At 36.3% G+C, this 14,419-nt stretch overlaps 2 protein-coding genes and 1 non-coding gene across 4 annotated transcripts; 2 read left to right on the forward strand and 1 right to left on the reverse strand.

Moving 5' to 3' along the window:
- Positions 1–1,070: 1,070 nt before the first annotated feature.
- Positions 1,071–1,897, reverse strand: LOC112094197. Its single transcript, XM_024174523.1, has 2 exons — positions 1,808–1,897; positions 1,071–1,568 (listed from the first exon to the last, which is right to left on the reverse strand). The coding sequence occupies exons 1-2, from the start codon at positions 1,895–1,897 to the stop codon at positions 1,071–1,073; spliced, it is 588 nt and encodes a 195-aa protein (XP_024030291.1).
- Positions 1,898–2,548: 651 nt separating this feature from the next.
- Positions 2,549–2,655, forward strand: LOC112094201. Its single transcript, XR_002903416.1, has one exon. It is a non-coding gene; the product is annotated as a small nucleolar RNA R71 (small nucleolar RNA).
- Positions 2,656–10,082: 7,427 nt separating this feature from the next.
- LOC21404777 (glucose-1-phosphate adenylyltransferase large subunit 1) lies at positions 10,083–14,013 on the forward strand. Of its 2 annotated transcripts, none has more exons than XM_024174496.1 (15): positions 10,083–10,522; positions 10,712–10,987; positions 11,077–11,199; positions 11,311–11,484; positions 11,628–11,720; positions 11,805–11,888; positions 11,970–12,025; positions 12,147–12,240; positions 12,344–12,529; positions 12,658–12,738; positions 12,933–13,019; positions 13,099–13,203; positions 13,323–13,429; positions 13,615–13,675; positions 13,765–14,013. In XM_024174496.1, exons 2-15 carry the CDS (start codon positions 10,766–10,768, stop codon positions 13,864–13,866), a joined length of 1,575 nt encoding a protein of 524 aa, XP_024030264.1. In that variant the 5' UTR covers positions 10,083–10,522; positions 10,712–10,765; the 3' UTR covers positions 13,867–14,013. The 2 variants fall into 2 exon arrangements, with proteins under 2 accessions (XP_024030264.1, XP_010110050.1); XM_010111748.2 differs by having other exon boundaries at positions 10,083–10,198.
- The last annotated feature ends 406 nt before the right edge of the window (positions 14,014–14,419 follow it).

Raw genomic sequence — 14,419 nt, forward strand, 5'->3', positions numbered from 1 at the left:
TAAAAAGTTGCTGGAGCGTTACAAAGTCTGAAAGGCATTCTCCTGAAAGCAAATGTGCCAAATGGACAAGTAAATGTGAAGGCAAATGTGCCAAATGGACAAGTAAATGTAGTCTTGTGTTGATCCTCTAGTGCAATCGTAATCTGATTATAACTAGAATACCCATCCAATAAGCAATAAAATTCTTTACCTGCCAGCCTGTCCAACATTTGATCAATAAATGGGAGAGGAAAATGATCCTTTCTAGTGGCCTTGTTAAGCTTCCTGTAGTCAATGCATATCCGCCAACCTGTTACTGTTCTTGTGGGGATTAACTCATTCTTCTCATTTTTAACAACAGTGATCCCCCCTTTCTTAGGAACACATTGAACCGAACTCACCCATGCACTATCCGAGATTGGATAGATGATCCATGCATCTAACTACTTTATTATCTCCTTCTTGACCACCTCTTTCATGATCAAGTTCATCCTTCATTGTCCCTCAATATACCCCTTTTTATCATCTTCCAAAAGAATCATGTGCATACAAAATGAGGGACTTATACCTTTTATGTCTGCTATAGTCCAACTAATGGCTCCTTGGGATTCTCTTAAAACCTTGAGCAACTTCTCCTCTTGGTCCTGTGTTAATAAAGCAGAAATAATAACTGGAAGGGTGGAAGATGCTCTTAAGTAAGCATACCTCAAATGCGGTGGCAAGGGCTTAAGTTCTAGGACTGGTGGTTCTTTGCTTGATGGCTGAGTGGGCTTGTGTTCTCGTTCAGCCAAGTCCAAAGACTCAAACTTCCTTATGTAGCTCGGCGTTCTTGCATTTGCTCCTTCCCACTCTACTTACTCAACAAATTCTTCCACATTACCCTCAAAGTTGTCATGCGCAAGCATTTCTGCCACCAAAGAGTCAATAGCTGAAATGGCTGAGCATTCCTCAGTTTCACTTGGGAACTTCATTGCCTTGAATACATTGAATGTGACATATTCTTCCTGCACCCTCATGGTCAATTCTCCCTTTTGTACATCAATCAAGGTGCGGCCAGTTGCAAGAAATGGCCTCCCCAAAATTATGGGCACTTATCTATCCACTTCATAATCAAGAATGATGAAGCCAGCAGGAAAAATGAACTTGTCCACCCTTACAAGTACATCCTCAATCTTTCCTTCAGGGGTTGCAATCGATCTATCTGCCAGCTGCAAAGACACTGTGGTCGGCCTTGCTTCTCCAATACCCAACTTCTTGAATATGGACATTGGCATCAAATTTATACTAGCTGCCAAATCACATAATGCTTTACCAAAGTATTGGTTTCCAATAGAGCATGGGATAGTGAAACTTCCTGGATCCTTTAACTTGGGTGAGAGTTTGTTTTGCACAATAGCATTGCATTCGTCAGTCAAAGCCATTGTTTCAAACTCCCCAAGCCTGGGTTTTTTGGTCACTAGATCCTTCATGAACTTAACATAGCTCGGCATCTGTTCCAAGGCTTCCACTAGCAATATGTTGATGTGTAGCTGTTTCAAAACATCTAAAAACTTACGAAACTGCCCATCTTGTTGTTGTCTCTGGAAGCGCTGTGGGAATGGCAGAAGTGGTCAGCTACTACTACTATTACTGGTTTTTACTACTCCAGAATGCTGCGGAAGTGCTGCAGCATTCTGGACGTCAGAATTTGGTTGTTGCTTCCTTCATTGTTCCTCTTGTGGCTGAGTTTTATGCTCTTCCTCTTGGATTGAAGTGGGCTCTGTTTGTACAGCCTGAGGTTTTGCCCTTGATTCTAGCTCCTTTCCACTCCTTAGTGTAATAGCCTTACAGTGTTCTTTCCCTTCTCTTCGTGGATCTTCAGTGTGCTTGGGAGAGAACCTTGAGGCCGGTTGTTCAAAGATTTAGCAATCTGCCCCATTTTATTTTCTAAATTTCTCAGTGATGCATCATGGCTGTGGATTTTGGCTTCACTTCTTGAAATAAATTCTTTTAACAAGCTCTCAAAGAGCTAGATTGTTCCATGACTTGAGTTCTTTATTATTACGGTGGATACCCTAGTGGATAGGTGCTTCTATGGTAAGCATTGGGTCCACTAGAACTTGCTCCCTGATTACTCCATGATAAGTTTGGATGTTGCCTTAACCCTTGGTTGTGAGGATTCAAATAATGATGGCTGCCTCTGTTGAAATTAGCAACACAGCATGCAGAGGCTGGGTTGGATGGGCAATCTTCATACAAGTGGCCCTCTCTACAGTAAACACAAGAGAATCCGGCAGTTTGCACCTCATTTACCCCTGCCGGCATGTTCAATGCTTTTACCATATTCGTCAAAGATGACATTTGAGCTGAGAGTGCAGTGATGGCATCAACTTCATGAATTCCAGTAGCCTTCCTTGCATTAAGTCTTTCGGTTAGCCATTGATAATTGTTGTTGGCCATCCTCTCCAGAATCTCATATGCTTCATTGTAAGATTTGGCCAAAATGGCTCCACCAGCTGTGGCATCAACTATGGTCCTTGTTTGCCCATTGAGACCATTATAAAATGTCTCCATTTCAATCTAATGAGGGATCCCATGATGAGGGCACTTCTGCAATAGCTCCTTGAATCTTTCCCATGCTTCATACAATGACTCTCCGTCTGCTTGTTGGAAGGAGGTAATGCCATTCCTTAGCTTGGCATTCTTGGTTGGAGGGAAGTATTTCATGAGAAACTTCTCTGCCAAACCATCTCATGTCGCCACCGAATCTGGAGGCAAAGAATTCAGCCATACCCGAATCTGTCCCTCAAAGAATAAAGGAATAGCTTTAACCTTAATACATCTTCTGTCACCCCTAGTAGCTTGAAAGTATCACTCGCCTCCATAAATTGTCTGAGATGGAGATGTGGATCTTCAGTTGCCACACCACTAAATTGGCCCACAGTTTGGAGCATTTGGAATATCACTGGCTTAAGCTCAAAATGAGGCGCCTGAATCACTGGCCTTACTATGCCGGGGTTAAGTCCATGTAAAATAGGCACAACATAGTCTCGAATGGCCCTGTTTCTGTCATCAAGCAGCACCGGTTGGGGAGCAGGGATGTTGGCATTTGCTTGCTGCCTATTGTTTCCTGCTGCCCCTTCTGCCATGTCTCCCACTCCTGCTAAGCCTTGTTGTTCCCTTCTCCTAGCTCGGAATGTTCTTTCGATTTCAGGATCTAAAGGCAGCAACTCTAAGTCTTGCGTGGATTCATGCAAGCAACTTAATAACCTGAGAAATTAAGAACCAAATGAATGATATTAAAAAGTAACAAACGTAAAATAAATTGATTCCTACAAATATTTTTAATGATTTCAATCCCCAGCAACGGTGCCAAAAACTTGTTGAGTGGTTTTTATGCTCGCAAGTGCACGTGTCACAGACAAGTAATAAAGAGTGAATAAGAGTGTCGATCCCACGATGATTGAATCACCAAAAATACGTGTTGGAAGTTTTATAATCAACAAAATAAGTAATGAATGAATGTGGCACAAATTCACTAAAATGATGTAAATAAAATGAATGCAAACTAAATGTGATCTAAGTGGCTAACAGTAACAAGAACATAATGATGGGCTGTAATTCAGTGGTGAAAATGAGCTAGGTCTACTAACTTCCCCTCAATTGCAAGTCTGACTAAAATGTTACCGAAAATGCTGCAACATTTACTATCCCTGTTAACAGAAACTCCTCTATTGCATAAAGTTTTACCGAATTAATTATGACTAAGGTTCCTCAAACCATTTCCAGCATATTCCTATGTGAATCTAGCTCTCAGAATGCAGATTTAAGCTCAGGTTTCTTTAAGTTATGCAAGGTGAATAATATATTCCTATACCATCCACTAATCAACAACTAAGCAAGGTTATTGAACAAGAATCATTCATGCTAAATCCGATTAAAACTACCCCTTCCAGTATTAATCTTAATCTTGTATCCTAAAATCGATGGCCAGTCAAGAATAGAAATAGGCATTAGCTCACATGAATGAACAGGAATAGTAATTTAATAGCATCTCAGAACCAAATTGTCATTCTTACAATCTTAGTTCCATTACCAAACCTAGCTAAAGTAAATTAGTTCATAACGAGATTTACAAGATTCAAAGCTCCAACATAATCCATAGCTAAATTAGTAGCTAAATAACAAAAGAGAGTTAAGCTAACAGAAGAAGAATGAATTTCAGCTGGATCTTGGATTCCTCTTTGTCCGGCCAAAACGTCCTTCAACCTCCTGCCTTATTCCCTTCTTCTCACATTTTTGAATCTATTTCTGGGGCTGGGTACTCTCTGTATTTCCTCTCTTCCTCAGCTCTCGTACTAAGCTTTTTCCTCTATGGGTAATGCACTGTGTGTTTTCTGGAGAGAGATGCTCTGTCTATTCTCTGTAAAGAAAATACTCTCTGTCTTCTTTTTCTATATTTTAGCCTCATTTCTCTCTCCTCTTCTTTTCCTGGTAGCTGCCCCTTTGTCTTAAGAAAACATTCCCTTCTAGGGCAACACAAAGGCTGAGGTGTCACTTGATGATGTGCACAGTGGACCACAATGACACCTGCTCAGCCACCTCACATGGATTCCTTTTTGTCTGCTTTCTCTAGGTAGTGCGCTGACGTCAGCCATATGCCAGCTGTTCCTAGAATGTTGCCAGAATGCCGCAGCATTTAGTCCAAAAATTTCCTGCAAAGCGCGCACATAGTCTTAGTCAATTTTCTACCTATTTTTAATTCAAAATCAACTTTTACTTCAAGAAGAGCACAAGTACGGAGCTAAGCCATAGTAAGTGTAAACTGTAAAAATCTAAATTAAAACACACAAGAAACTGGAAAAAATCACTCTTGGTCACGCAACTTTTGAGCTATAAAACTATTGGATAACTCTAATTTCTTAGAGTTATCAGAAAATTTGAACTAAAACCGGGTGCAATGAAGAATATGGGATTAAGATGTGTAAAGTAAGTTGAATAGGTGATTAAGGATATGTAGAAACCTAAAACAATGAAAATTCTCAATTTCAGACAAAAAATAAAAACTAGATTTATTGACTCGAAAATTGGAATCCGGTGCTACTTGGGCTGGAAGACCAAGACAGAAACTTAATTTCAAAAAGTGATCAATATTAAGTTGAAGGAAATTTCGTTCCGAACAACTTTTAGGAAAGAATATTTTTCCCAAAAATGACCCTAGATATCAGTTTTAGGCTGATTTCTGAAACATGTCCAATATGTGACTTAAGGCCAAATGTGCACGGGTTTGGCGCACATTGGTGATATAGGAGATGTTTCTGTCTAGATACCGAACATGAAATCGTAGATCTCTTTAAGAATTTTAGACACGACATATGCACTTTAAGAAAATAACATTTACGAAACTACGAATTCGAGTCAAATTGTATTTCAATTACTGATCTTAGATTTAAATCTAACGATCGGGATTTTATATGATAGGATCGGTAGGCGATAAAAACAGTAAAATTTCTAATGACTCGAAAGCCGTGACTTTAGCAGAATTTCTGTAAGTATAGTAGTTTTTCTATGTCTATATCATAAACAAGACAATATCCTTGTGTTGCACAAAATTGTGCATATTGTGAATTCATTGTATGTTATTATGTGTAAGATATTTCCTGAATCTTATATGTTGCTTTGATTGTGCTTATGGACTTGGATTAGCAGTAGAATTTTAATCTGTGAAAAAGACAGTCAAAGTCAAAATCAAAGTTAAAGTCAACAAAAGTCAAACAATTGAATAAAGTTCAATTTCATAGAAAATTAGTAGGAATGCTTAAAGATGTACTAATATGACTTAAATTACTGTCATAATAAAAAAAGATAACAGTAAGACGATACGACTAAAATTACTGTCATAATAAGAAAAAAAAATGACAGTAAGATGAAAAGATTAAAATTGATGTCATAATGTGAGATAATGATAGTGAGATGATGAATAAATAAATATTACAAACGATAAGAAGTTAATAAAATTGTTTATACCGGCCTTTGCAAGGGAGGTTATTAGGAATAAAATCATGGGTGAGTTGATTTTTGGGTAGCTCCCCCACTCCTCATTGGGTATGTGTGGAACGGTACAACATGTAGGGGGCCATAAAAAGTAAAAGATATCATAAATGAAGGACACATCAACAAAAGTTGTAAAGAAGAACGAAATGAAAGAAAAGAAAGCAAAACACGATAAATGAAAAGAAAGAAAGAATAAAATGATATATGCTCTGAATGTTTACGTAATGTGTTAGGGTGCATGACATGAATGCATATATGGGTATGCATTACTGTTTGTATTTGTTGTTTACTGTTGTTACTTGCTAAGCCAAAGCTCATCCCGTTTGTTCGTGTTGTAGGAAGCTCAGGTAAGGCGTCAGCTCCTGAAACCTGTTTGCTGGGTGTGCAGAAAAGGATGAAGTGGTCGGCTGTGGGCAAGGGGGTAATGGATGCACCACGTGTTTTGAAAACGCTACTATATGTATAAAGTAAATAGTTTTTATGGATGTAAAAGTAAGTAAGTTATGTAATGAAAGTGATGTATACGGGATAATGAGGCTATACATAACAACCTCAAGTTACAAGGTATGTTAATGTATCCAAAATACTATCATGTTAATGGCATATGAACGATAATGGCGTGCAAATTATAAGTTAAATATATGACCACATTTAAGGAAAACAATTTCAAAGTTTTAAAAAAAATTTATCTACGGATTATTTAATATTAAGAAGTTGAAAATGTTTTCAGAAAAGTATTTTTAATATTCAAGTTTTACTATGAAATAATAATCAAAGTTTTATCCCGACAAAGTATATTAGTACTTATTTCACTATTGAAGGCTGAAAAAATAGCCTAAAATTTAGGTTTATAGTTTTAAAGAAGTAAAAGTTAAATATAAACGTAGTAATGATGACCAGAAGTAAGAATTGTCACATATAGCAAAACAAGAACAAAAAAGAAAAGTTGGGTCTACAAATTTTTATCACACATTTTCATTAATTTTGTGTTACATACTCGATGGAGTTCTGTACTATAATAGTATTCCTCAATTTTTTATTATATTATATTATATTATAAACCTGAAAATGTATCTTTTTTAAGAAAGTAATAATAAAAACATCTCAGTTAATTTAGCGAAACAAAAATGTTACAATTGATCTATAATTAATATTCTAATAAGCCAATTGCTATAATATTTGATATTCAAAATTTGATAAATAATTTCTTTTGAACCTTATGATTTTATACTTAAAATAATTAAATTTTAAGCTAATCTCACATCCTTTGTTTTCTTTAAATGTGATATGATGAAGATATTTGATTCCAAAAATTGGAGAGAGATTTTAGAAAGAGAGAGAGGGTCAGAGCTTTGGAGTGCAATGCTTGGCCAGAGCTCTAGCGTCGCTTCCAGACATGCCGTCGGGCTTTCGGCCGTGAAGTTTGATCCCTAGACTCACCTGCCATCGTCTTTTCCGTGGTGGTGGCGATGTGTGGAGTGATGCTTTTGTTGGAGCAAATTGGACACACTTTGGAAGTGTGGTGTTGTTCGTTTGGGCGATTTCCATTATGTTCGCCGAATGTGCCAATGCTCCCTTGGCGATTTGTTTTGTGTGGCGGTGAGCTTCTTTTAAAGGTGGTGTTTTTGATTGCCAGCGGGGGCTATGATGTGTGAGTTTTTCTTGCTGTTTGACGTTGTTGTCTCAACCTCGTTGTGTCTCTTTTAAAGTCCTCTGCCTTCTCAAGTGGCTCTTTTGCCCATTCCCTCATAGTCAGAGCCGTTTAACGACAAATGTTGGGGTTGTTTTTGTTTTTTTTTTTTTTTTTTTTTTTTTTTTTTGGGGTTTTTTTTTTTTTTTTTTTTTTTTTTTTTTTTTTTTGTGGTGCGTTTTCCTTATTGTTGGGCAGCATTTTCGAAAGCATTAAATGCGCAATAAATTCAAAAGCTCTCCTGAGCCTAAATTCACCTAAGCCTAAGTTCGCTGGAGCCTAAGTTCGCTGGAGCCTAAGCTCTCTCGAGCCCAAGCTCACCTGAGGCCAATCTCATCTGAAGTCAATATCTCCTGAGCCCAAGCTTGCTGAAGGCCATTCTCTCCCAAGCCCAAGCTCGCCAAAGCCCAGGCTCGCCTGAGCCCAAGTTCTCCTGAGCCGAAAGTTCAAAGGTCGCGTGATGTCATCAAGTGAAGTAACTAACGTTAATTGAAGACATTGAATGATTAAAAATTAATTCTCATTGATTATTTATCAATTTTAACTCACGAAAATGTGAAGCACCTCGTTGTAATTAAGAGAGAATAAACTCTCGAATTAATGAGAGAATTAAACTCCCTCAATCCCAATGTACTATAAATTCCCTCAATTTGAGAAGAAAAGGAACACGTACTCATTTCTAAATACAATTACCTTGTAATTGTCTTCATTTGTTCGTATTACTTTTATAGAGATTAATTGTGTTATTGGAGTGTTCATCCAATTTTCTTAGATTACTCTTTTGTTTAATCTAAATTTCTAGTCTAGAGACATTGGTAAAGTATTTGACGAAATTTTACTCCAACACTTACCGTAATAATCGAGATTTTCACCCTCTATTCTTAGTGTCTATTAGACTGGTGTCTTCGCAGGTTTTGGTGTAGCCTTATTGCTATGATCATATGTCCCTCTATGGCATAGAGGCTTATATTGATTAGGGGGGAGGGGGGAGGGAAGAGGGGGTATGGGGGGTTGTGTTATTAAATATAGTCTTAGGTGTGCTCGATTTTAATGTGCCTTAATGTTCTTTTATTTTCTCGTTTCATGCGTACATCTATCTCTCTTTAAAGTCATTAGTCTTGTATTGTGGTGTTTATTTATCTGTTTTTATTTAAATACAAGTTTTATTTTTTAAAAAAATAAAGGAAATTTTTTAGTATATTTAATAGTAGGTTAAAATTTTTTAATTATTAAATTTATATATTTTTTAATTTTTACATAATTTTATATAAAATTAACAGATAAAAAATTTAATTTATTAATATATTAACGTAACTAAAAATGTCCTAATAAAAAAGCAAGAGTATTTTGTGGGGTCCGTCCCTCCCACAGATTTTTTTCCTTCTTGCTATGATGCGTATAGTAGAGTGATCACGTATATAGCAGCCATAAAGTCTCCTGTGACGGTCCTTGGAATATAATTATTATTGTATAAGAGAAGGTGGGTTCACTGAATGGGACAGAGATATTGAGGTCTCATTTATTTTGTAAATTTAAGTTTTTAATTTAAATTAAAATGTGATATTTTATAAAAAATTTTATTATAATAAAAAAAATTAAATGTGGTATTTTTTAAAAATTTTTTACTGTAAAAATTTAAAATTAAAAATTAAAATCGATAAAATCAACGAAGTCTAAAAATGCCAGCCACATGGCTTCCGAAATACATCAGCCGTCCATAATATAAGGCCTTCGTCATCAGACCCAATACCTGTACTGCCACATGGCATCTTTTCCTTCGCTGAAACTAAGTAGCCCCCGTGTAACTCAATCATGTCCGTCCATCTACTCCCATTCGTCCAATCTTCGTTTGTACTTGAATTTTGTTGGAGACCAACCTGGGACCCATCTTAACAATTCGGAGTTCCTCCTTTTTTTTTTTTTTTTTTCCTGATCTGAAATAGAAACAAGGACTTTAATATTTCTATTTTAATTTTGATAAAGAAAACCAAAAATATTTAACACCTTTAAAGAAAGTTTGAAAGGACAAAAAATTCCTTAAAAAAAATAAGGACAAAAAACAATAATAATTAAAAAAAAAATCTCTGTCTCGCAATATGGGACGTTACTCGTGTCTCTGTTTGTATTAAAAGGTTGAACGGCCATGGTTTTAAATGTTAATAAGAGCACTATAATGTTTATGATCATTATTGGCTCATTAGGGTTCTAAAATTATATAAATATATTTAAAATATATAAGATATAAGATGAGATATATCGTATTGACTAGAAGACCTAAAGTGTCGGAATTTACAATAAATAAACAATTAAATAAGCCCAAAGTCCATCAAATATATATAATATAATATAACAAAAGTAAAAGAGAGGTTAGATACATAAGTTAGACTCTGAGCAAACTCACTAGGAGTGGACTCTAAATATCTTCGTACGCCGAGAAAGTCGGCTTGTAATCGCAGTGGCATTACGGGATTGCGAATTGGGAGGAGTTAGAAACAGGTAGAAGAATCTTCAAATCAAATCCCATAAACCAGGGAAAAAAAAAAACAAAAGAAAAGAAAAGTTTTCAGATTTTTCCCGTGACACCAACCAAAATTTACTTCTTCTTCATCATCACCATCGCTTTTATCACTAATTCTAGGCCAGGCTTCCTTAGTTTACTCGTTCTTTCTGCCCACTTGCTTCTCCAGATCGTGAAAAAGCACTTTTGATCAGGATCTTGGTCTTTTTTTTTCCAAAGTTTTGATCTTTACACGCTCTGGTTTCTTTTTTATTCTTCTTTTTCGTTTGATCCCGTGGAATCCCAGTTATGTTCTGATCTGTGTGAGCATTCCGTTTTAATATTCTCTCTCTTTGTACTTTCTTGAAAGTAGCTTTTACTTTTCTTTTACAAGGCGTTCGTTTGAGATTTTCTGATATATATATATACACACACACACGCACAAGTATATAGTGTAATATAATACAATATAATATATGTTTTTAATATCTCTTTATTATGTGTATTCTCAGTGACTAGAATCTCCAAAAGGCCATCTTGGTATCTAATTTCTGGTTGGTTCAGCCATGGATTCTTACTGTGCGACTTTGAAGCCCAATGGCCAACGCATAAAACTCAACAGAGAAACTCTCAGGAATCGATCTTCTGTATTCTGGGGTGAGAGTATGAAGGCGAGCAGTCTAAAAGGCAGCAGAGATTTGAAAAGCATTAATCTGCAAAAGATTCTAAAGACTAAGCCCGGTGTGGCCTACTCCATTCTCACATCAGATGTGGAAAAAGAGGCTTTGGTAAGTGAATCGAAAATCATAATTTGGATTCTTTTATGTGGGTGTTTTATTTGTTTTTCTTATATTCTTCTGGTTTAATCTGATTCCAGAAGTTTGAGTCACCAACGTTTGAGACTCCAAAAGCAGACCCCAAGAATGTGGTTTCCATTATATTGGGTGGAGGTGCTGGGACTCGTTTGTTTCCTCTTACCAGTAGAAGAGCTAAGCCAGCGGTGAGATGCTGAGTTTATTTATTTATTTATTTATTGATTTTGGAGATTTCTAGTTGGTATGAATTTTATGATTAAAGCATATTAAAACAAGATCAATTTAATTATGTGCAGGTTCCTATTGGAGGATGTTACAGGCTGATTGATATTCCAATGAGTAATTGCATCAACAGTGGCATAAAGAAGATATTTATTATGACTCAGTTTAACTCCTTTTCCCTCAATCGTCACCTTGCTCGGACGTACAATTTTGGGGAAGGAGTTAATTTTGGAGATGGCTTTGTGGAGGTAAGATAAGATAAATTACATTAACAGATCATAATGTTATCTAGTGAATTAAAAAAAAAAAAACATGTTAATAATTTTGGAGATTCTTGGTCTTTTTTTTTTTCTTTTTTTTTTTTTCGAAGACTAATTTAGTTGTTAAATAGGTTTTGGCTGCCACTCAAACTCCGGGAGAAGCAGGGAAGAGATGGTTCCAAGGAACGGCTGATGCTGTGAGACAGTTTATTTGGGTCTTTGAGGTGAGTTATGCTGATTTTATCATGGTTATATTGGTGAATACTAGTTTTGAAATATGACTAATTGAGCTTTTGATATCTGTGCAGGATGCCAAGAACAAGAATGTTGAGAATATTTTGATTTTGTCTGGTGATCATCTTTACCGGATGGACTACATGGATTTTGTGCAGGTATTATGCGATAACTTAGTTCTTTGATACGATTTTGCAATTTTTGACGAATAATTAACTAGTGTCGCATTGTTCTTGCAGAAACATGTTGACACAAATGCTGATATTTCTGTTTCATGCCTGCCCATGGATGACGGGTATTTATTCTTAACAGCTCTATCTCGTGTAGTTAGATAAAAACCTGATATTAGTTAGTGTTCTCGGAGATCAAAATTGATCCTCTGGTTTCTCAAGTTGTTGAGTTTGTATTTCCCGCAGTCGAGCATCAGATTTTGGACTGATGAAAATCGATAGCACCGGACGTGTTATTCAATTTGCCGAAAAACCAAAGGGCCCTGAACTAAAAGCAATGGTTGTTGAATTTATCCCACCCTTTGTTTTGTTTAATCTTTATTTGTTTTTCTCCAACACTTGAGGAGATTCAGTGCTTATATGGTTTTGTCTTTTCACTGCAGCAAGTTGATACCTCTGTTCTTGGGCTTTCTCAACATGATGCCAAGAAATTCCCTTACATTGCATCAATGGGTGTTTATGTCTTTAAAACTGATGTACTGTTGAAGCTACTGAGATGGAGCTATCCTCATTGCAATGACTTTGGTTCCGAGATTATTCCTTCAGCCGTGAGAGAGCACAATGTTCAAGTAAGATGGTTTTTCAGTTAGAAATTTCCTTTCAGTCTTCTTATTACAATATGGAAAGGAATCCGATAAACTAGTTAATATGTTGGTGACTGGTTTAGTTAGTTTCTGACTGCCTTTTACCATTCCAGGCGTATTTGTTCAATGATTACTGGGAGGACATTGGAACCATCAAGTCTTTTTTCGATGCTAACTTGGCCCTGACCGAACAGGTTAGTAACATCATTTATCCAAACTCCTGTATCGCTACTCCGTCAATAAGGAATAACTTAAATAGTATTTACCCTACAAACTTCAGTAAGGCAGTAATTAATTAGAAATGCTTGCGGTTTAAAGAATTGCGTGCAAACTTTTCCGTGCGAATAAAGTTAGCAGCACAAACTGATCACATATTACTTCTGTGCAGCCCCCCAAGTTTGAATTCTATGATCCAAAGACACCTTTCTACACATCTCCCAGATTCTTGCCTCCTACTAAAGTTGAAAAATGCAGGGTAAGATGGTCAAGCTTAAGTCAGTTTTAGATTGAATCATCCGTGAATTTGTAATCTTACGGTTAATCGATTCTTGCAGATTGTTGATGCGATAATTTCCCATGGTTGCTTCTTGCGGGAATGTAGTGTTCAACACTCTATCGTTGGTGTGCGGTCGCGTTTGGAGTATGGTGTAGAACTTCAGGTTATCAACCTTGAACAGATAAATAATAACAATATATGATGAATTGAACATTATTAATCTCCTGTGCTATGGCGTAAAATAATAAACCGTCATATTTAATTTGTGGAATTTTTGTGCAGGATGCAATGATGATGGGAGCTGACTACTACCAAACTGAATCTGAAATTGCATCGCTGCTCGCAGAAGGAAAGGTTCCAATTGGTGTCGGTCAAAATACCAAAATCAGGTAAATTTCACAATCTTTTCATTGTTCTTTATTTTGGTTGATGAAAATCAACTCTCACCAACAATTGCACAAAGGATATAACATATGCTATATACGTTCAACATAATTTCTCAAAAGCATTGCTGATTTGTTTTTTTTTTTTTTTTTTTTTTGTTTTTGCCCTCCTTACATCAACTTTCTTGAAGGAATTGCATAATTGACAAGAATGCCAAGATAGGAAGAGATGTGGTTATCACTAATGCAGATGTAAGTACAGGTTTAGTTACTCTTTATCCCGTCAAATGCTTCTTTATTATTAGTACTTTTTGTAACAAATTTTCTATACAACTTTATAGGGTGTTGAAGAGGCAGACAGATCAAGTAAAGGATTTCACATTAGGTCCGGTATCACAGTCATACTGAAGAACGCAACCATCAAAGATGGAACAGTTATTTAAATCGCTCAAATCTTCTTACGGGTACTTGTTCAGATGGATCAAACCTTGAGGAAAGATGGTCCGCCGATTTAACTTTTCGCACAATAGATCTCTCTCTCTCTCTCTCTCTCTCTCTCTCTCTCTCTCTCTTTTCCTGTCAATTGAACGTTAGTTAATTTCATATATTTGCGGAGTTTTTTTTTTTTTTTGCGTAATTTGAAATAAAGGTGACCTAGTTTAGGATTTTTCATTTGTACTCGAGTTCGGGGACTATTCGAGTTAAGAATTTATGAAGCTTCTTCCTTTCATAAGATTAATAAATCACAAAATTCTGTTTAGTCTCTTGGATGAACAAACTTTTCCTACTGTGATAGTGGAAGGAAAGAAATGAGGGCGGAAAAATTAGCCAATCACTCGTCTTTTGTTTTTCTGTTTGGTTCTCATTTTTGCTTTTGGCGGTCCCTTGATTATCGATTGATGGTAGAAAAAAGAGAGGGAAAATTTGTGGCATCACATTCACTTGTAGTTGGGGCCTGGCCTACCATTTTCGTTCTTTCCAAACAGAAGGAATTCG

The sequence above is a fragment of the Morus notabilis genome, unplaced genomic scaffold, assembly GCF_000414095.1.
Source record: "Morus notabilis unplaced genomic scaffold, ASM41409v2 Scaffold535, whole genome shotgun sequence".
In the NCBI taxonomy this organism is placed as follows: domain Eukaryota; kingdom Viridiplantae; phylum Streptophyta; class Magnoliopsida; order Rosales; family Moraceae; genus Morus; species Morus notabilis.

Coding starts and splice junctions, on each gene's coding strand:
- LOC21404777 (XM_024174496.1), top strand. CDS start 10,766: ATGGATTCTTACTGTGCGACTTTGAAGCCCAATGGCCAACGCATAAAA. Junction 11,889..11,969: donor ACTACATGGATTTTGTGCAG/GTATTATGCGAT, acceptor TTGTTCTTGCAG/AAACATGTTGACACAAATGC. Junction 13,204..13,322: donor AGTATGGTGTAGAACTTCAG/GTTATCAACCTT, acceptor ATTTTTGTGCAG/GATGCAATGATGATGGGAGC.
- LOC112094197 (XM_024174523.1), bottom strand. CDS start 1,897: ATGGGGCAGATTGCTAAATCTTTGAACAACCGGCCTCAAGGTTCTCTC. Junction 1,569..1,807: donor AAGAGAAGGGAAAGAACACT/GTAAGGCTATTA, acceptor CCATTCCCACAG/CGCTTCCAGAGACAACAACA.